General features: G+C 37.7%; 1 protein-coding gene across 5 annotated transcripts in view; it reads left to right on the top strand.

Moving 5' to 3' along the window:
• The window catches only part of LOC137295049 (protein spinster homolog 1-like), a 36,888-nt gene extending 15,328 nt beyond the window's left edge, over positions 1-21,560 (top strand). For 2 of the 5 annotated variants that reach the window (XM_067826340.1, XM_067826333.1), the window contains 10 exons: positions 475-626; positions 1,037-1,103; positions 1,656-1,792; positions 2,650-2,778; positions 3,505-3,700; positions 4,090-4,155; positions 4,342-4,440; positions 5,694-5,874; positions 8,525-8,582; positions 14,257-21,560. In XM_067826340.1, coding sequence (XP_067682441.1) covers positions 475-626; positions 1,037-1,103; positions 1,656-1,792; positions 2,650-2,778; positions 3,505-3,700; positions 4,090-4,155; positions 4,342-4,440; positions 5,694-5,874; positions 8,525-8,582; positions 14,257-14,284 — 1,113 coding nt within the window. In that variant the 3' untranslated portion in view covers positions 14,285-21,560. Of the gene's footprint in view, positions 1-474; positions 627-1,036; positions 1,104-1,655; positions 1,793-2,649; positions 2,779-3,504; positions 3,701-4,089; positions 4,156-4,341; positions 4,441-5,693; positions 5,875-8,524; positions 8,608-14,256 lie in introns of all 5 variants that reach the window. The other 3 variants (XM_067826350.1, XM_067826325.1, XM_067826316.1) reach the window with 3 other exon arrangements.
• Positions 21,561-22,023: the final 463 nt, after the last annotated feature.

Here is a 22,023-nt window from a genome sequence, read left to right as displayed (position 1 = left end):
AGAATTAGGTCTTTACAACCCATGCTTGTCACAAAAGGTGGCTAATGGTGACTAGCTCACTTGGTTGACATGTGTCATTGTATCCCAGTTGCATTGATCGATGCTTGTGATGTTGATCACTAGGTTGCCTGGTCCAGACTTGATTAACGATTTACAGACTGCCACCATATAGCTGGAATATTGCTGAGTGCAGCGTAAAACTAAACTCACTCACTATCCACTAAACCAGTCTAATGACATATTAGCTTCAGTGAAATGAGAGAATCATATATTTTGAACTATTTTGAGTTGTATATTTTATTATTCAATTATCATTGCCATGTTTTGTGAACAAGAAACATTTCAAAATGTCACTATGTTTTTATGTGGAATTATGGATTAAATGTGATTTTTTTATGTATCACTTGGACTAGGTGTCCTGTGTTGTATTTGAAACCTTAAGTGCTGCTATCATACCACTTCTTATGCTTGCAGTCATTCTATGCGTTTGTGTTGCTGCGAGCGCTGGTGGGTATCGGTGAAGCTAGCTACTCCACGATTGCCCCCACCATCATCGCTGACTTGTTCACCAAAGGAATGAGGACAAAGATGCTGATGGTCTTCTACTTTGCCATCCCAGTGGGAAGGTAAGGGGAGGTAACCCATGTCATACAAAACTATTCAGTTGAAACATCCATTGAGTGAGTGAGCGAGTGAGTTTAGTTTTACACTGCATTCAGCAATATTCCAGCTACATGGCAGCATGTGTAAATAATCAAGTCTGGACCAGACAGTCCAGTGGTCAACAGCACGAGATCCGATCTACACAACTGGGAACCGATGACACGTATCAACTAAGTTAGCAAGTCTGACGACCAGATCCTGGAAACATCTATCTTGTAACGGTGTATGTATCTCTGGATTATGTGTATGTAAACATGATGATTGTAAATGTTAGAAATGATTTGTGATGGTGATAAAAAAAAAATATTTTATTCTCATATTAAGCCAACTATTCAAGTATCAGTCTAACATCTGCACATACTCTGTTTTTCAGCGGCCTTGGCTATATTGTTGGGTCCTACGTTGCGAATGCATTGCATAACTGGCAGTGGTCACTTCGGGTACGTTGGATCTTCATCTTTATCGATTTGCAAATACTGTGTGAGTTAGACCTGAACATTGACAGCTCAGACAAACACTGACACAGATATTGATAGGAATTGAGGTTACTACAAGAAATAATTATCGTTTGTTAAACAACCTTTTTATTCGGGTGTCCCAAGGAGACAAATCATCATGGCTGATCTGTCTATTTCATGTGACTATTCAAAATTTGGTTTCTTGCATTTATTAGATTTTGTGTTAGTGAGCAATTCATCAGTCTCAAGTGAAATCAAATGGACTGCAGTGTTGTGTTATTTGTGTTGCAAATGTAGATGTATTTCTATAATGAGGGCTGGTCTTTCTGGAGACTAGAGCCGGTTTCTGGTGTTCCCTGCCATGTTATTGCTGTAATATGGCTAAAAGCAGCCTAAAACCATGCATACTCATTCATTCTGAGATGAGAGGTAATCCTCCAATTTGGTACAATATCTGAAGCCCTTTTCTGATGCTGTGATATTGCACAAATATTGTGTGTAACAAAACTCACACACTCACCCTTTGTGTTTCAGGTGACTCCAGGTCTTGGCGGTGTGTGTGTAATCTTGATTCTAATTTTCTGCAAGGAACCCCCAAGAGGACACTCTGAAGGGGGAACACATCTTGTCAACACAAGCTTTTTTCAAGATGTAAAAGCTCTAGTGAAAAAGTAAGATTAGTTTTATCGGTGTGTTAATCATGTCACTTGAGGATGCTGTAAATAGAATACTCCATCAAACGTTTTACCATGATTATGAGATAATTTCATCCTTTTACCTTTAGATATCCAATAATCAACAGAAATATCACCTTGATTATTCCCGCAGCATACTGTCCGGCTTTAAAATTTTGGTTTGTTTATGGAGCATAACTAAAAACACTTTTTTTTGGCCAAAAATTGTCACATGTATCAAACAGAACCTAAAGTGGTGCCTCTTGCTGTTTACAGATGTTCAGCATCTTTATTTTCCTCGATTTCCATGGCAACAATCTCGACTTGGTCTTAAAAGGGGGTGGATATTGGTTCTAGAGCATAACTAAACAGTCATTCAATATCTATCAGTAAAACTTGGCAGATATATGGGGAAGATCCTAAGGTGGTGCCTCTGCTATTTGCAGATTTTTTGGCATTTTTCTTTGTCTTGGTTGCCATGGAAATAATTCATACCAACTGGCCTGGACTTTAGTTTTGGAGCACATGTTGAAAATCATTCCATATCTTTCTACAGTACATGGCAGATTTCAAATTTGGACTTTGTCAAAAAATAAGTTGTATGTAAAGCTACTTCAAGATAATTTGTTCTTTCAAATGTTTTGGGGGGTAGGGTGATTTCCTATCTTCTGATGAATCTTCTTGAGAAATTTTGGCATTAAGCCATAAGACAGACGTGTAATTCTGTGCACTATGATTGCAGCTTTAAACACTGTCACACAGTATTGCAATAATATTGAAATACATGTAGTATGTTGCACACTGTTGCATCCTCACACATTCATTCAAAGTTGCAATGTGATTTAATCTTGCAGCACAAGTTTTATGTTCTCAACGGCCGGCTTCACTTGTGTGGCCTTCGTGACAGGAGCTCTGGCCTTCTGGGCTCCCACATATATGACGGATGCTATAGAATCTCAAAGTCAGACAGTGGACATGTCACAGTAAGTCCTGCCAGGCTACATTTAAGGGATGAAATCAACCAAAATTCTAGTTTTAACAGAAAACACTGGCTTTTTTTGTAAATCAACAATTTCTAGGTCACATGTCAATATTTACACCATAAACATGTATGTTTCAGGGATCGGGAGAGGCATGGGCCCTCGGCCATTTTGCACAGTAGAATAAAACAAAATGGCCCATCAGGGTTTTGAAGTTTAGTTTTGATGCAAGGACAGTGACCCATTCTAATTCATAAAATCTCTGATAATCCTGAAAGTTCTCTATCCCAGTCCCTGATATCTGTGGACCTTATAGATTATTTTCTTTGAGTGGTATTTTAGAAGTTGGGACATACAATCTTGAACAAACTATATTTATAACAACTTGTTTTACTACGTGTGTACTACGTTTCAATACAGATTCGTTTGCCATTACCAAGTAGGAATGCAACATGAATAGAAGGAATAAATATATGCAGAGTGTAACAAGGAAAACAACATGATTCTGGTAATATGTCATGTATACTGAACAGCAAAAGAAATGCAGGTTTTAAAAAAATGTAATCTCGTAAAAGTAAACATCCATGTGTATGACTTCTAATTTTAAAACTTGACCTAAAAACAGTGTTGCATTTCTTTGTTCTTCAGTGTCGGATAATGTCATATATTCAGACATTTGAACATAAACGTAATCAATAGAATAATTGATTTCTTGTTTTCTTTTTTCAGCGTGTCCTTAATATTTGGAATTATTACAGTAGCAGCAGGGTTTATAGGCGTAGCTCTGGGGGCGGAGACAGCGAGGAGATACAAGAAAATAAATCCCCGATCTGATCCCATCATTTGTGCAATGGGACTATTGTCCTCCGCGCCCTTCCTCTTCTTCGCCCTTGTCCTGGCCAATTACTCAACACCAGCCACATGGGTGAGTAGTTAGCAGCAGTGACCCTCCATCGCACACTGGGGAATGAAGCTCATTACATTGACAGTTGTGCCATGGAGCTTACAACACTATGCTTACAATGTACAAGTATGAAGCCGTTTTCTGGTGTCCACTGTCATGATATTGCTGGAATGTTACTAAAAACTGCGTAAAACTCCAAACACATACGCATTTGATATTTGATGCTGTGATAATCTACAAGGTGATGAATGTAATCTGTTGTCACAGTCAAAGTGTTTTAGACCCATATGTTAAAGACTTGAAGTATGTGCTTTACAAGCTTTACACTGTCAGTGTGAGGATTGTCTCACTTTTATTGTGCCAGAAGGAAGCAATGTCTTGCTCATTGATCCAAAATATTGCTGTTCCAGGTGCTAATATTTCTTGGGGAGACAATGCTCTGTATGAACTGGGCCATTGTAACAGATATTTTATTGGTAAGTAATTAAAGGGTTCCTGCACTTTGCAGTTCCAGCTGAACTGGCTAGTGACATTTGTGATTGCATGGTGTCTGTCTGGAGTTGGATGGGTGGGTGGGTGGATGGATGGATGGATGGTAATAAATCTACTGGTGATGCTGATTGCTTAAATCCTAGTTATGAAGCTGTCTTTGTGTCTTTCAGTACGTAGTCATACCGACCAGAAGGTCAACAGCTGAGGCCTTCCAGATTCTTGTATCACATGCCCTTGGAGACGCTGGCAGCCCCTATCTTGTAGGAAAGGTGAGCCATGTTTTTATGGTGAAATTTCTTTTCAGTCCATTAATTACATTAGGATTTTTACAAAGTTCAAGACTTGCATCCCTCAAACGGAAGTCCTTTGGTTGAAGGTTTAAATCATAGGGTCTAAGTTTGCCAGCATAATATATACTGTAGTTGTTTGTTTTCACTAGGGCCTCGATTTGATTTGTTTTTCAATTTTGGATTCTCGATTTGATCATTTTATTTTATTCTTCATGCACGTAAAACATCAGATTTCATTCAACTCTCAAGTCAGCTTTTTTAAGCATGAAATCCATCGTCAACTTGGCAATGTATACTAACAACAGCTCTCATTAGATATTTAGCCTGGTGTAAACCAATCATATTTCACCTAATTTCAGCACTCAAATCTGCAGGAGTTAAAGTCAAGATTATGTTCTGGCGCTGTGGGAGTAATCGAAGTAGTTATTGAAATATTACATTGAAATAGTGATAATGGTTACTGGAAATCGAATCTAAGGTGTCTTATTTGATATATGATGAACTAAAGCGAATCTATGCAGCCCTAGTTTTCACCAAATTGGTAAACACTGTAAAAGTCCTTCCCATATTTAGCAGATATGATAAGATTTATGATTTATCTTGAATACTGTTTATAGGAACATCGTCATTCTATTTTCAATCCTCTTACACTGAACCAGAACATGTCTCTCCACAGTTACTCGACACCAAATGTTTTCCCATAGACATCTACAGTAACCTTATATTTTTTTTAAAATATCCAGGTTATCAACAAGCATTCCATGTACATAGGTGTACAGGCTGGCCTTTAAAGGACAATAAAAAACAAATTTTGCCCAACCTGTCTGGTGATTTTTCCAAGCATAGGAAGCAGAACACATCAACCCTCCATTCCACACCAAATGTCGCCTACTTGAAAATATCTGTGCACACTTAAGCATAAGTTATAGTGATAAAAAGAACAGCACTAAATACTCAAAATTGTGGTCAGTTTTATTTACTGGATGCTTTTGAAACACATGAATGTCTTACACTATTTCATCCAATCATAGCTGTCAGAGTCCTCCTTCCGTTTGAGTTGTTTACGGTCCTCGCTCGAGGATATAGTGTACAGTAGTAGAACCCACAAAGTCAATGTCTAAAGTTACCTTCCCTTACCATAGAGTTATCTCCCCTTCTTCATTCTCATACTTCTAGGAACATACTTCTGTGTATATTTACAGTGAGCAAACATGTTTGTTTTGCCGTAACAGGTGTCAGATGCTCTCAGTACAAATTTCCATGGAGATCCGAAGAGTCCATCAGTGCAGTTCCTGGCATTGCAGTATGCTCTGTACTCCACTGCCTTCGTCTGTGTTTTGGGAGGTGGCTTTTTCCTCGCCACGGCCCTGTTTGTTGAAGAAGATAAGAGTAAAGCGGATCGGCAAATTAGAGGTGAGTTCTGTCAAAGAATTACAAAATTGAATGTGAAACTGCTGTGTAAATTATAAACTGTAATAGTTAAGATCTAACAGAGTGATCTAACCACTGATAACTATCTTGATGTTTTGATCTCTTTCTTGTTGATTTTACTATAGTCTGTTTGGCTCAAAAGCAAGCCGATGAAGTGCAGTCTAGTTCAAAAACTAATAAACATAATATGCTCAATGAAAGGCTGATCATAATCAAAACAGCATTCCATCTCTGTGATGTTTTAATAGAATTTTTGTTCTGATAATAAAAAAGTTCTTTAACAAACTATCATTAAAATATTTACACAGTTCACTATTTGTTACGAGGGAGCAGAAAGGAACAACCAGCTGTGCGAGGAAGGATGGAGATGACACAGCACAGATTAATGAATAAATAGCTTTCTCAGCACTTGTATATGTGCTTCTCCAACGCCTGGCTATGCCATTCTCTGCACTCTTCCCTCGTAATAAACAGTGAACTCTGTCAGTGCATTGTATTTTAATGATAGTTTGTTAAACAACTTTTTAATTATGAGGACAAAAATCCTACAAAAACCACACAGAGGTGGTGTGATGTTTTGTGTATGATCAGCGTTTCAATGAGTATATTTGGTTTATTAGTTTTCATGTTACATTGCAATTCATCTGTTCGCTTTAGAGCCAAACAGACTATATGCTAATAAGGTATTATGGCTCAGAATACATATGAATTGTTGATTCATTATTTAATGGTTGCTTCAAGGTTTTCATCAGTTCTAAAATTAAGTTGGTGTTTCGATTTTTTTCACCTTGTTGTCCTGATTAGAACTACTTTTCAATGATCAGATTTCTCTGTTTTTCTAGACTTTTTGTGATTTGATGTAGTGATTTAGTCCCTGAATCAGATACTGTTTTCTTTTTTGAGGAATGTATATTCTAAATGTTCTCTTCATACACCAGGTGCTGGAACTGTTATAGGTAATGATAATTCAAAACTTGTGGTATTACTTATTAATTGTGGCCTATATATGTCAAGATGTGCTGGTTTTGAGCTTTGTTCTCTTTATACCAGTTTCAGTCAGAGCTCCTATGTTGCAGAGCTATGTATTTACGTAAAATATGCTTGGAGCATGTCAAAACTCAATGTTATCCGAACACTGTACCTGAAGTGGCTATTTCTATTTGTGGACCTCAATTTCTTTAAGTATTTAAATGCATTTTAAATTCAGATATTAGCTCTACGGTAATTCTCCTGAAGTGAATAATGCACAATTATTTTAAGATGCGGTTATCATTTGTGCACATTTACTCAAAAGCCCAAGAGAGTAAAAATATTGAGTACCAACTAAAAAGCCACCATGTATACATTTGAGTAAATACTCAGCTGTTCAGAAAAATGTGAGCATGAATTTTCTGAAAGATTTGTCCAGTGTGTCAGCCATGTCCGACTTGACTTTCAGTCTTGTGTCACACTTTTGCTGATTCACTTGGAACATACTGAAGTGGAATGTATTCTATCGTGTGCATGATGTTTTGTCTGATTGATCATGTGTGATGCTTTTGCCAGAGTTAGCATGAGTTCTGTATTTGTTGTTATGTGTGCCATATGTGCTTGTGTCATTGAGGTTTTCAGTACTTTTGTTTATCAGTCCATCAACTTGTATAAGTCTGTGAATCAGTCCATGTACCAGTCCACCAGCCTGTATCAGTCCTTCACCCTGTATAAGTCTATGTACCAGTCCACCAACCTGGATGAGTCCATGTATTAGTCCCTGTATTAGTACAGTTATCAGTCAGTCAACCTGTATCAGTCCATGTATTAATTCCTGCGTTTCATTTATCAATCAATCAACGTGTATCAGTCCATTATCAGTCCATGTATCGGTCCACCTACCTGTATCAGTCCATGTATTCATCTCTGTGTCAGTTCATGTATCAGTAAATGTATCAGTCCACCAACCTGCACCAGCCTATGTACATGTCCACCAAACTGATCAGTCCATGTACCAGTCGACCAATCTGTACCAGCCCATGTACAAGTCCACCAGACTGTATCAGTCCATGTATCAGTCCACCAACCTGCACCAGCCCATGTACATGTCCACCAAACTGATCAGTCCATGTACCAGTCGACCAATCTGTACCAGCCCATGTACAAGTCCACCAGACTGTATCAGTCCATGTATCTGTCCACCAACCTGTATAAGTCCATGTAACAGTCCACCAACCTGTATCACTCCAAATATCAGTCCATGGAGCAGTCCATCACCCAGTATCAGACATATATCAGTCCATGTATTGGTCATGTATCTGTCCACCAACCTGTATTACTCCATATATCAGTCCCTGGAACAGTCCATCTCACCCAGTATCAGTCATAAATCAGTCCATGTATTTGTCATGTATCTGTCCACCAACCTGTGTCAGTCCATGTAACAGTCCATCAATCTGTATCACTCCATATATCAGTCCCTGGAACAGTCCATCACCCTGTATCCGTTATATATCAGTCCATGTATTTGTCATGTATCTGTCCACCAACCTGTATCAGTCCATGTGTCAGTAACAAATCAGTCTGTGGCTCTGTGCTTGCATGTGTCCAAGCATCAGTTCATCAGTTTACCTCCCAACGAATGTCGCTGTTGTACCTGCAGGATCGGTGGACTCGAGTTTTGATGACGTAGAAGAGGTTGACGAAGTACAGATAGAGAGGTCACTGGATGCTTTCCCCTGAAATGTATATTTTACCTGTCATTGTATCTTCACTCTTATCACTTGGAACACTAACACTACTAACGTTGTGGGCAGAGATACTCACAGTTCAATGTGCTTCTGACATCCTGAATTTATCATTTAATACATATTTTCAGTTAAAGAATAGATTTCATATTGAATGCATTATATACAAGGCATTCATGTGTATATCAACATTATTATATTCACAAAATGTTTTGGATCTGAAGCATTGTGCTGTTTGAGTATGCCCATTATAAATTAACAACAATCTTGCCCATATATTTCCCTACTAACTTTCTATGATAGAGTTGTATGTGCTCTAAATACAAATCTATGGCAACTAGTACATACCTGTCATCTTTGTTATAAGCTGTTCATTGTAAGATATAACAGATTTGGAAGATACAATAGTTAGGTTATGTTTAATTAACCAGACCGTGAAAGGATATTAGACAGACACTCATATAACTGCTCATCTCTCCTACAGAAATCAACAAAATCAAGTGTTCTGTAACATTTAAGTTTATACATGGACATTATATGAACTAATTTTATTACTCAGGGCAATAGTAAATCTTCATTTTAAATTAAAGTTGCATTTTGTAAGAACAATATGTAAGTTCACATTATTAGATAGCAACATTATAATTGTTTTTAAAATTAGTTTAAAAAAAGGTTTGATATGTGAAGCATGCTCTGTCTTCTGCAGCTTTCATTATGTTAGTATGCATGACTCTTGTTGCTTGTTGTGTTTTGTTTGTCCATTGGAGGTGATGAACTAATCGTGATTAGTCCTAGTATGGTGATAACTGTACTCTGAAGCTGGACCAACTAGGATGTATGTTTACCAAACTGACCTGGTCTGAGGACAGACAATCAGTGTGGTACCTTACAAAATGGAGTTAATGTCATTTTAGTACCAACATGACTCGTTTACGATGCTATTATCCTGATCTTTAGTGTTACGTTGTCTGTGTTTTTTTCTGTGTTTCTCAGTTCCAGCGCACCCTGAATTTTCATACTGACTTGCATTGTAAAAATTTACTCATCTTAATTTTGCTTTCTACATCTGTCCCCCATCCTTCTGGGGTTTTTTCAGAATAAGCAGGAAATGCCAGAAATGCTTGGAAAATGCTTTTTTGCAATTATTAGATAATGGCTAATTATAATGATTACTCATAAAATATGGAAAAATATGAAAAATATAATGGTGGAAACACTTCCAAGAACCAAGCTATACTGTGACCCACCTGGCAGGCAGACAGGGTGACAGCGTTTATGCAACGCACAGGCAGTGCATGTCAGGGACTGTCTCAAGATTTCAAGTGTCAGTGTCACTGCTGGTCAAGAACTCGAGCAGGATTGCAACACTTGCAATTCGTCTGACGTTACAATACACTGTCCTGTAGATAGTGTTCGTCCTCGATTTTGAGAACAGGGCCTTCGTCCTTTTGCCACACTTGTGGCATAATTCTCACAAAAGTAGCATACACAAGCTCTTTAATGTTAGAAAGTTTGAATGTGCGAGCAGTCAAATTCTTACAGTTACTTCAAATCAGCTTGATGAGATTGAGCTCATAGTGCCGTATTGGTGTACATAGAACTATGTGGCCTTGTTTTGTAGCTAGTTCGCCATTTATGAACTGGACTGGCTTTTTATGCTACCAGATATTTTCCATGAGCTGGGACTTTGTTTCTGATGTTTTCAGTGCCTGGAAAGCACTGTGAGAAAGTCCTGCAACTGAATCTCCAAAAATACCTTAATTTCATTTTCCTGTGGTAATCACCATCAGATTTCTTGACCTCAAAAACAAAGTCACAACCCCCAATGAGTTTCTTGCTACAGGTGCCATTATTCAGTATTCAGGTGTCTAACCTTTGCCTGATGATAACACAGGTGACTTACAACAATTCAAAAGAAGCCACATCTGATGGGTTGAGTGATTTTTATTTTAATAGGTTTCATCAAGATATATAGTTTGAAACTGTAAATTGCAGTATTCTTCAACTGTTGAGATAAGCTGATTGCACAGACAGGAATGAGTAGTTTTCTCTAAACAGAGCTCTGTCAGAGTCATCTCCCCTTTGGTGTGCCTGAACCCCTCTTCTACCAGAACTACAATAAGGGTAGATTTCAAGACATTTATTGTAACTTTGATCTTATCTTGTATTTTAGCATACATCAGTGGGATTTTGTGTTCATACAGATAATAAACTATACAGCGTATGACATCCTTATCAAAACTATCCTGTTTGTGTTTCCTACCTGGTTTTGACATGACCCTTGAGGCAACTGATTTGTGTACAACTTTGTAAGCCTGACTAAATGTCAGATTGTGGGTTTAGACATTCTGTAGTAAACTCTGTCATACCTGATGAGATGTTCCCCTGTGTTTCTCCCATATGAAATACTAGTGTAAATTTAAAATGTTGTTGTTCTGCAGATATATCAAGTTACATGTTGCCAGTTCAGTGCTCATACACAAAGTGAACGTCTATGGATGAATAAGATTATCTCTCTGATTTGAATGAAGACTTTTTTTATGTAATTAGTTCAAATGTAACTACTACAAGAGTTCTATCATTTTCACATACTGATGTTCAGAAAAACAAAACTTCTTACAGTCATTTATGTTATTTAATTAGTTGAGGCAATATGAATGATTATAGTCTGTATTTCAAGGCAACGCTTCGTACATAGAATATTTATGAATGGAAAACATCAAAATCTCCTCCTTTGAAGGTCCCCCACAAGTGCATTTTTTCATCTGAGCTTTAATATCCATCAAGGTAGAGTCGTACATGTATGACATGTGCTGTTGTCTTGTGTCAAATTCATCATATTGATATTGAAGCCAAAAAAAACAGTTTCCAGGCATTTCTGGCATTACTTTAATTCAGTAATGATTTGTGAATTCGTGTCATTATATTAGTGCTTTAGTGTTGAATTTATCTTCCATACAATGCTTGAAACTTGTCATTCGTTCAAATGTTTGAGTGCACTCTCATGTGTGAGTGAAAAATCTCCACTATAAATCTTGCACCCCATATCAACATTGTCTCAGATAAAACTCAAAGAAACTGGTATGTGTGCCTTTTTTCATGGTTGTTAAGACCTAAGGCTGAAATAAAATAGCATAGGCCTTCAGCAACACATGCTTGCCATAAAAGGCGACTGTGCTTGTCGTAAGAGGCGACTAGCGGGATCGGGTGGTCAGACTCGCTGACTTGGCTGACACGTCATCGGTTCCCAATTCTGCAGATCGATGCTCATGTTGTTGATCACAGGATTGTCTGGTCCACACTCGATTCTTTACAGACGGACGCCATATGGCTGGAATATTTTTGAGTGCGGCGTAAAGCTAAACTCACTCACTCACTGAAATAAGATTGAAGATCCAATTTGTTTCCAGAATGCTGAAGCACTTTCACCATTCATATCCCAGATTAAAACATTTCTTTTGTTAAAAACTTTTCGTGACTTTCATGTTTTTGTTTTATGTGCTTTGAGCATGCTTAGATTTGGTGTTGGGATACATTATTTGTTTATGTCGACAATAAGCTCATTTAAATAGCTTACAATAAACAGAAACACTTAAAGGTTTGTGTTAGAATTGGTCTTCAGCAACCCATGCTTGTCGAAAGAGGCAACTAATAGTTGTCAGGCTCACCGACTTGGTTGACACATGTCATATCCCAATTGTTTAGACAAGTGCTTATGACATATGTCACTGGATTGTCTGGTCCAGACTCAGTTATTTGCAGACCACAGTCATGGAGCTTGAATATTGTAGAGTAACATTCAACAGTAAACAAACAAACAAACAAACAAACAATTGACACACATTTCCACCACTGCATGTATTTTTGGATACAGGAAGAAAGCAGTTATTTAATCCTTTGAAGTATTGATTATGTACTCTATACAATGCCTCTTTTCTGCTGTCTTGTGTCATGATATTTCTTTAGAAGTGCTCATTGTAGTGCCTGCTATCAAAAGTGATCTTATAAAGACTGACAACCATTAACTATATATCATGTATTGATGAATTTCAGAGTACTAACTTTGTGTTCAGAAGAAACAGAAATAAACAATCGTTTACGTTGTTGATAAGCTGTGATGATTGCTGATGCATGAATTGTTAACAAAATTTAGAACTTCAACATTATTTAGATGCAGCCCAATAATAAATCATTGTGAACTGTTGGTGTAAATTAAAAGTACATTTCATCACAATTGTTTAGGTATCATTATCAGTGACTCCAGAACTTTAATTGCTAAAGATTCTTTCCATAAACCTTACATCCAATTCCATCGTTTTGGCCAGTGCTAGATGGTTGTGTCACTTTTAGTCACTGTTGCTGAAATAGTGCTGAAGTAATGACGATCTTGACTCATTCACTGTTTGTTTCCACATCATAAAACAGAACATCTGAATATATATGCCAGTAATTGATGATAAATGCTCCTCAAAATTTAGTCAAAGATGTGTTCTTTTGAAATGTTGAGTAGAACTGCCACTAGTACAAGGCTGATGTATCATAGGCTTTGTCATGCCTGGTTCAACTACCTTGTTGTAAGAGCTGATTAAGTTGAGTTTAGTCTAAATAAACTGTGTGACATGGTTGACCTTTTTCTCACCATGTGGGGCGGTTAGTATGAGGTGAGTACAAGGTGTGAAGCTCATTTCCAATGGAACTTTGCTGAAAGCATCTTAAAACTAAACTCACTCGCTCTCACCATGCTTTGTCTTCAACAAGCTTCTTTCTTGACTACTTTAGTGGACTTGCTGTGAAGTTGCTAAAATGTTCTTCACAGCAATGTTCCTGTCGCTTTGTCACTCATAGATGGTCCTTATGCTATCGACCACTAGTTTCTTTGGCCCTAATGTGGCTAGAGAGTAGCTTATTAGCTTTAGTTCATTTTAGTTACTAACATGGTGATGGTTGTGTGAATGTGAGAATCATTTGGATCATAACATTTACTCTGTTATTTATGAAGCCATATCTTAAAGAGAAATCCCACCATTTTGTCAAGAGTGTTTCTAGAAGAAATATCATAAGATTAAACATTACGCATAAAATCATACTCACTGGTGACAAACTTTGGGACAAAGGTGGCTCAGATGGGGTGGTGTTATAAATCGTTATGCAGGGTTGCCTCCCTTGGCATGCCAGAAACATTTGAATTTGGTAAAGGTCAGAGAGCTGCATCACTTTGGGATTTCCACCCACATACAGCTAACACACAGAGATACTCATGCAGTGATGTTACCAACAAACTACTGCTGTACTGTACAAAGATGCATCAACGGCAGAGGCATAGCCTATTGGTTGAGGCATTCGCTTGTCTCGCTGAAGACCTGGGTTCAGTGTGTGAAGCCTATTTCTGGTGTCTCCACCACGATATAGCTGGAATATTGCTGTAAACGATGTAAAATATAACTCACTCGCTCACTCACTCACCCACTTACTCACCCACTCACTCACGGCTGCCCAGGCCTCTCACTCACTGAAAAAACAGTCGTAATGTCACAAGTACATGTGTTATAATTTGTGATGTCTTTCTGAGAAAACTTATGATTTTCCATTTAAACTGATGAAGATTCTGTTGCCTCTCAATTCTCAGTATTTGTTTTATTGATTTCAGCGGCAGCAGCAAAAGCAGAATGCCCTGAGGATGAAGCAGATATTTTGCCCGAGTCCGTGGATGGGCCACCTGCCAGGAACTTACATCAGTTTACATAGGACCAACTTTCCCAAATACTCTCTTCATTTTCATCCTGAGGATCGTTTTCTGTCACTGAGTGTAGTCTCCTGTTGCTGTTTTGGGCTTAGATGGAGACAGTAAGGGTCAGTGATCAGGTATCTCTCATTATTTACAGCCATTGTCATCAGCCTGCTCAAGATATTACAATCAGAGGAAGCTTCTTTGAGGAACTAAGATACTCAAGCCTGTCCACAGGCTTTTGTTACCAGGTCAGATTCAGGTTCAGGATTAGATAATTTCAAACAGTGAGCTGAAAGGGATTAGTTTGGTCCCATAAGTTACACGAATTGTCTGCCCATACAATCAGAGGAAGATTCCTTGAGGATCTAGAATACCCAACTGTGTCCACAAGCTTTTATTTCCATTTCAGATTCAGGTTTTAGGTCAAATTATTTAAAAACAGTGATTTGAAAGAGTCTAGCTTGGTTTCGTTAGTTACAGCAGTTATCATCTGCCTGCCCAAGATATTACAATCAGAGGAAGACTCTAGTTAGGTTCATTTAAAGTATAAACTTCATCATGGTGACTTAGTGAAATGATGACAGTATTTCCCAGAAAACAGACACAGTGTAACAAGAATATCTCGAGGCAGGTAAGACCTCACAGCTTTGATAACAAACACTGGAGCGAACATCCTACTTGCGCTGCTAGTGTTTGGTAACAAGAACCGTGGAGCATTGTTTGGTAACGGGAGCCTTGTGGTATTCTTTTGGTAACAAAAGGCTTGAGATGTTGTACTTTAACAAGAGGCTTATGATGTTGTTTTGTAATGTGAGCCTATGGGCCTATCTGCCAGTTCCTCGCTGTCTAATCTCAGAGACTCATGTACCCTTTGCTCATTCATGTTCACTGTTGTTTTGTTTGAGTTTCTTTAAGGATGTTGTTATGGGAGAAATCATTTTGACCATACTATTATATGAGTTTAGAAAGTAAAGTTTTTTACCACAAATTTATTACAACCTGATCATAAGTAAATTCATTTGGAAAAGAAATTTGTGGCTTTATTATTGTAGAAATTTTAAAAAATTCCAAGAATTTCCAAGCACTGAATACTCGATAACATGGATATATCTCAACTCACTATGTGTTGTTTGGGCATTTTTTTTGTAAATATGTCATTAAGAACATTGTAAGTGAAAGATTTAATTCTTCTGGATTGTGATCCACATTTGTTATCCTCACGGGCAAGGGAGTAAGTCCCAGAGAGGGAGCTGGGTCTTTCCATATGCTTCACTCCGGTGAAGGTGACACGAAATGAACAGACAAGTGATTGAATGAAATTGCAGAATTCACCTGAGTTAATATGAATATCTGGAGCTTGATAAGTAACATGATTTGCACTGCACGGTTTCAGAACTCAAGGTATTGCTTCATATACAAGTCTAAATTGGAGGAGATGCTATTGATACGCACTGTGGGTTTAATGAAATGTAAGGGAGTACAGCTGACCAAATCATGAACACATTGGTGGTTCTAACAAGTCCTTGATATCTTTCTCATTCAGATACAAACATTATCAATGGTCACACTGTCAGGTTGTCTTTGCTCAACCATGTTTTTAGAACCAAACCTTAGTTTTGCCTCAAACAAGGAAATCACAGTCTATAAGCGCTCTTAAGAAGATGGAATAGTCTAGTGGTTAAAGCGTTTGCTCAATCCCATCCAGGGAACAATGTTTGAAGCTCATTTCTGCTGTACCTCGCCATAATATTACCTGAACATTGCTAAATGTGGCATAGAAGCTTACTCTCTCACCCCATTATGCTTTTGAGCCCAGGGGTAATGGTATAGCTAAAGAATCTGGCTAGCTTTTAACAAAATGTTTGTAGCCCTACAAACTTCTTAAACCCATTTTCAGCACACTGGCTGCAATCAAAATTATGATGTGGAGGTCAATACTTGTGTATTTTGAACAGAATGACCCTCCTCAGTTAGAAACAGGCATATATTGAGGACCATCTATCTGAAAGAGGGAATAGGGTACCTTACGTCTGATGATCACTGGTAACTGCGACAGGATAGTCTCCCATTCTCAAGATGTATTGGGGCAGTAGGGTAGCCCGTGGATTAAGGGGGTTTGAATCACCAAATTGGTATAATGTGTGAAATCCATTCCTGGTGTCTGCTCTGTGATATTGATGGAATATTGCTAAAGTCATTGTGCATAAACTAAACTCACTCAAAAAATATCTTAGACTCATTCATACCAAAGCACTGTGAACTTATGGAAGAAATTATATTAGCTGCAAATTATGCGAATTTGGAGCAGGAATATTTCTGTGTCCCCTGTTACCAATATTTTGAAAAACAACACTCCCATATTGCAGGTTCACTAGATTTCATTTCAGTTTCATGAAATATTTTAACATCCTGATGAGTTTTAGGGCTGGTAGGGTAGCCTAGTGGTTAAAGTGTTCGTTCATCACACTGAAGGTCCAGGTTCAGATGGCTACAATGTGTGAAGCCCATTTGTGACGTCCCTGTGCCATGATATTGCTGGAATATTGCTAAAAGCAGCATAAAACCCAACTCACTCACTCATGATGAGTTTTGAGCATTGTACTATTTCTGGGAATCCAGATCTGGCAGCAGTTCATGTTCATGAAAAAGGACTATTTTAAGAAGTTCATGATTCATGTTGCTAATTTAGCATGGTCTAGTGGCACTTCGATTTTTAATAGAATGGATTTACTGTTAGATCAAGGCATCAGTGTGTATCAGAAATGTACTGATTTGTCGAAAAAAAAAATATAAAAAAAACTTTCAACAAACATGACTAGCATCAAAGTCATCGATATTGATTCATTCAGTTTTCCTCATTCCACAATTTGTTAACTTTGCTGGCAACAAGACATTTCTCAAAGAGTTGCATATCATTTGTTATTGATCACATGGAGACAATGTCAAGTCATTCCCAAACTGCATCAAAATAAGCATTTGTGTTGGAACCTGGATGTTTTATATTTTGTTGAGTTTCTAGAGATACTATTTCCCTAACAGCTTAGTTGAAGTCTTGCACTGTGTTGAGATTTATAGGTGGTCACTTTGCTGTGGAGTGGCATGTGCTTTTACATGTCATAATGTAGGTTCACAAGTTGTAATAGTTGTAAAATAGTTGTAATTGTAAAATATGTAACACCTATGCCTTGAAGAAATGCCATTGATTGATAATGTATCATCATGCAAGCTCATCCAATTCTTGTTTCACCCACTCTAATTCTGAAATTGTTCACAAGAGTCAAGATGCTGTTCTTCATGGCTTTGAGTAAATATGTGTACAAAGTTCCACAGCAGAAAAAATGATGAAATTTATTTACATTCTTGTATAATGTTTTGTTTGAGTGGCATTCTGGGAGCTGGTGGCATGGAGATGGTTGATAGTTGGTGTTATGGAGATGGTTGATAGTTGGTGTTATGGAGATGGTTGATAGTTGGTGTTATGGAGATGGTTGATAGTTGGTGGCATGGAGATGGTTGATAGTTGGTGGCATGGAGATGGTTGATAGTTGGTGGCATGGAGATGGTTGATAGTTGGTGTTATGGAGATGGTTGATAGTTGGTGTTATGGAGATGGTTGATAGTTGGTGGCATGGAGATGGTTGATAGTTGGTGGCATGGAGATGGTTGATAGTTGGTGGCATGGAGATGGTTGATAGTTGGTGTTATGGAGATGGTTGATAGTTGGTGTTATGGAGATGGTTGATTAACTTCTATTTATTCACAATAGTGACAATTTGGTATAGCTTCTTATACTTGATGCTTGAAAGTGGTGTAAGAACCCATACCGAAATGTCGTTATAGTCAATATAAGGAAGTTGATCATTCGTGAAGTTTTGTCATTTCCATTGTATAATGTGCCAGAATCCCTCTTTATGTTTTGGTGTTTTTATTGTGAATTTTCATAAAACTTGCATATTGCCATTTATGAATCCCTTGCAGAAAATTAAATTTTATTTGAAGTAATTATTTTGATTGGTTTGAAAACTTTTTATTTAAAAATATATCAGATATACATATGTGTATGTAGAGAGATTGACATGTTGATACTTCGTTATGTCGTAATGTTTTCAGTTGTCATGTTGACATTGACTTTGTCTAATTGACATGCTTTGATAGTGATTCAGATATTGGCATGTTGACATTGCCTTCTTGAGACATGGACAGCTTGTTGACAAGTGGTAGCGTAGCCTAGTGGTTAAAGCGTTTGCTCGCCACGCTGAATACCCGGGTTCGATTACCACATGGATACAATGTGTGAAGCCCACTTCTGGTGTCCCCCTCTGTGATATTGCTGGAATATCGCTAAAAGCGGCATAAAACTAAACGCCCCGACTGTTGACATGTTAACATGTTGTGATAGTTGCACGTTGACATATTGACAATGACATCCTGTAGCAAGAAATTAAGAGGGTTTGGTCTTGGATGACAGATAGTGTAATGCTACTAGTTTCATGTATTGATGTAGTGTATTATGTTATACTTGTTTCTCAGGGCATTGATACTTGATGCAATATTTCTATGTTTTATCAAAGATGTCATAGATATATTGATTTCAAAACAGTCACGTATAAAATCAAAGTAATAATAAATGCATAGATGTTGCCACAAGTCATTTTGTTCATCTAAACTAATTTCATTTCTTATCACCAGTATTACTAACAAGGGCATGATGTTTCAGATTGAACAGGAAGGATATTTGTATGAAATAAAGTAAATTAATAATGTTCCATACTTTCATGATAGCCTAGTGGTTAAAGCGGTTGCTTATCACGCTGATGACCTGGGTTCGAATCTCCACATGGGTGCAATATCAAGCCCATTTCTGGTGTCCCTGTTGCAATATTTCTGAAATACTAGTGAAAGCGACATAAAACCACACTCACTCACTCACTCACTCACTCACAACTATGACCAGCCTGTGTCATGTTGGTGGTCAAGAAATTTAAAATGAAGTCATTCAATCATAATGTTTTTGATAACTTTGAGTTTATTATAATCTTATTGACAATCATTACCCCAATAACCTGGACAATGTTCCTCAAAGAGATGTCAGTACTAAAATGGTCGTAACTCCAATGCTCTAACGTAAGCTTATTGCAGTCAAAGCACCAAGAACACTGTCTATATGTGTAAACTGACCTTGGGCCAAAGCCTCACGCCACTAGATATGACCTCTTTAAGACTGTGACCCTTTTTGATGTAAGCGTAGAAAGCGTGTATTAATGGTGTGTGTCATGTGTAAATACAGTAGTTGAAAGATTTATATTTCATATTTATTTGTGATTATTGTTATTTATGCATGAATGTATGTGTAAGCAGATGTGTTGAAATGTTCAATCTCTCAGTACCAAAGGGATTCATGTGTTTCAAGTGTAGACATGAGGCAGCACAAAGGTAAACAGAATATACTACTGAAAACAAGGTAAGAACCCTGCCAGCGTAGGTCAACTTGAGTCAAGAAATCATCAGGTGTTCCTTCACTTCTGTTGAGTAGAATATATCCTGCAGAAACCTGTATTTTACCATAGTTAATAGGTTTTGGTTGTCATGGTAATTTGGTTGACACAGTCTGTTGTTGGTCTCTACACAAAAGATGTGGCAAATTGTTTGTTGTTTAATGCTGGGTTTGGTAGTCTCCAATTATGTAAAGGCAGTTTTAAGTAAGCAGGTCTCGACCAAACTGTCTATAGATGTATGTGATGAGCATGTGCCAGTATGATCAGGGTTAGAATTGTTTTTCATCAACCCATACATCCTTGTTGTGAAAAGCAACTTGGGTGGTGTGGCTCATGAATCTGGTAGTCTGGCCCATGATTCTGGAGATCTGGCTCACTAATTGGGTTGTCAGACTCATAAATCGGGTGGACTGACTGACAAATCGGATGGTCTGCCTCGTGAATCAGGTGGTCTGGCTCACCAACGTGGTTTATGCTTGTCATTGCATTCCATTGGTGGATTAATACTGTGGCATTTACCAACAAAAAACAAATAAAACAGGGTTCACACAGTTTCAAACAAGCCTGAAATGTGAACATTTAAAAATACCTCAAGTTCCTTTGGGCCTTGGAAAGTCCAAACTGCCAGTGGTTTGCCCCCAAAAGCCTAAATTTAATAAAGCTTGTCAAGTTATGATTTTACACAAAACTCATAAATAGAAATACCTTGCAATGATAATGCATATCACTTTTCCACTGCAAAGCAAAACTTTCCCATCATAGTGATGAAGCTTATTACCGTTTGATCTGTCCCACATTCTAACAATCTCATGTCTGTTCAACTTGTTATGTTTTACATGCATTTCCAAAGGGCCTTAAAATTGCATATCCTACCTTGATTACACCCTAAATAGTTATTGTATATGGTGGCTGATAATATGTACGAACCCTGATAAAACATTCAGAATTTATTATCCTCTACCTCTTCCATTTGGGCTTCCTTTTCCAGCAACCTGACCGTGACCAAAAATACAATCAAGGCCATATTAGTCAGACCCATGCAGCATATTTATGCATTGTTGGCTTGTAGGGAAAATAAGCCTGTTGCTTTGGTGAAATATGTAAATGCGTGGTTTTTTATTGTTATTATGTTATTTTGTTGAATTTGGTTTCAAGAAAGATATTAATAAAATATCCTTTGAGAAATTGCATCAGGAACACTCACTGAAAGTTGACATTTATCTGGTGGACAGTTTAAATTTTATTCAATTTTTACTCTGTTTAAAGTGCTGCTGTGTGACTAGTACATGGATGTTGTTTGTGTTTGTGTGTGTGTGTGTATGTGTTGTAGTTAAGGTTGGGGAAAGTGTGTGTTGACTTAGTTATTACTGATGAATTCATATGTTGTCAAGAGTTTTGGTTTTGATTTTGATAGAATGTCAAATGCTATTTTCCTGATGATATATATTCTTCAGGTGTGACCTGAGTACTCTGTTGGTTTAGTACACAGTTCATAGGACCAGCATTCCAATACTGTCTGTCTATAGTGGTGTAACATTGCATGGTTTTACCTTTGCTTCACAAAAATTCAGATATTATTTTTGTACATAACTAATTAAGCCAACTAAGATATTTTTGTCATTTTGTCCACTTGGAGGTCTCTAAATCAACAGTGCTGTAAGATAGAATCATGTAAATGAATGTAAATACAGGCATATCTTCATGCCATTGAATAAAAATACAAGCAACCCGGAATTGTGGTTGTTTTATCTTTGTTGATCATGATTCCCAGTTTTGGATATACTTGGAAAGATCAGGTATAGTTAATGGTGATGTTGTTTCATCAATTCTCTATCATTATATGGGCAGCAGGGAAACCATGTGACCACAGCGATGACCTAGATTTGATTCCATACATGATATGGCGGTTGGGTAGCCTTGTGGTTCAAGGGTTCACTTGTCAAACAGATTACCCTGGCTCTATTGACCAGCTGCGCAACCGGATGCTCACATTGACGTCATCAGCATCAGTGAGTTGGTCGCCGTATCAGCAGGAATACAGCGATGAGATGACTGTGTGATGTTTGTTGTGGTCGTTGACCCGTCAACATAAAAGAATCGCCGTTCGGCTAGAAAATATGAACAATCGACGTCAGTCATGACCCACACATGACTTGGGATTTTTGCTATATCGCCAGGTGTTGTCACCAAA

This window comes from Haliotis asinina, chromosome 1 (genome assembly GCF_037392515.1).
Source record: "Haliotis asinina isolate JCU_RB_2024 chromosome 1, JCU_Hal_asi_v2, whole genome shotgun sequence".
Classification (NCBI taxonomy): domain Eukaryota; kingdom Metazoa; phylum Mollusca; class Gastropoda; order Lepetellida; family Haliotidae; genus Haliotis; species Haliotis asinina.
The sequence above is the reverse complement of the archived record's forward strand: the minus strand, read 5'-3'. Positions and strand labels throughout refer to the sequence as shown.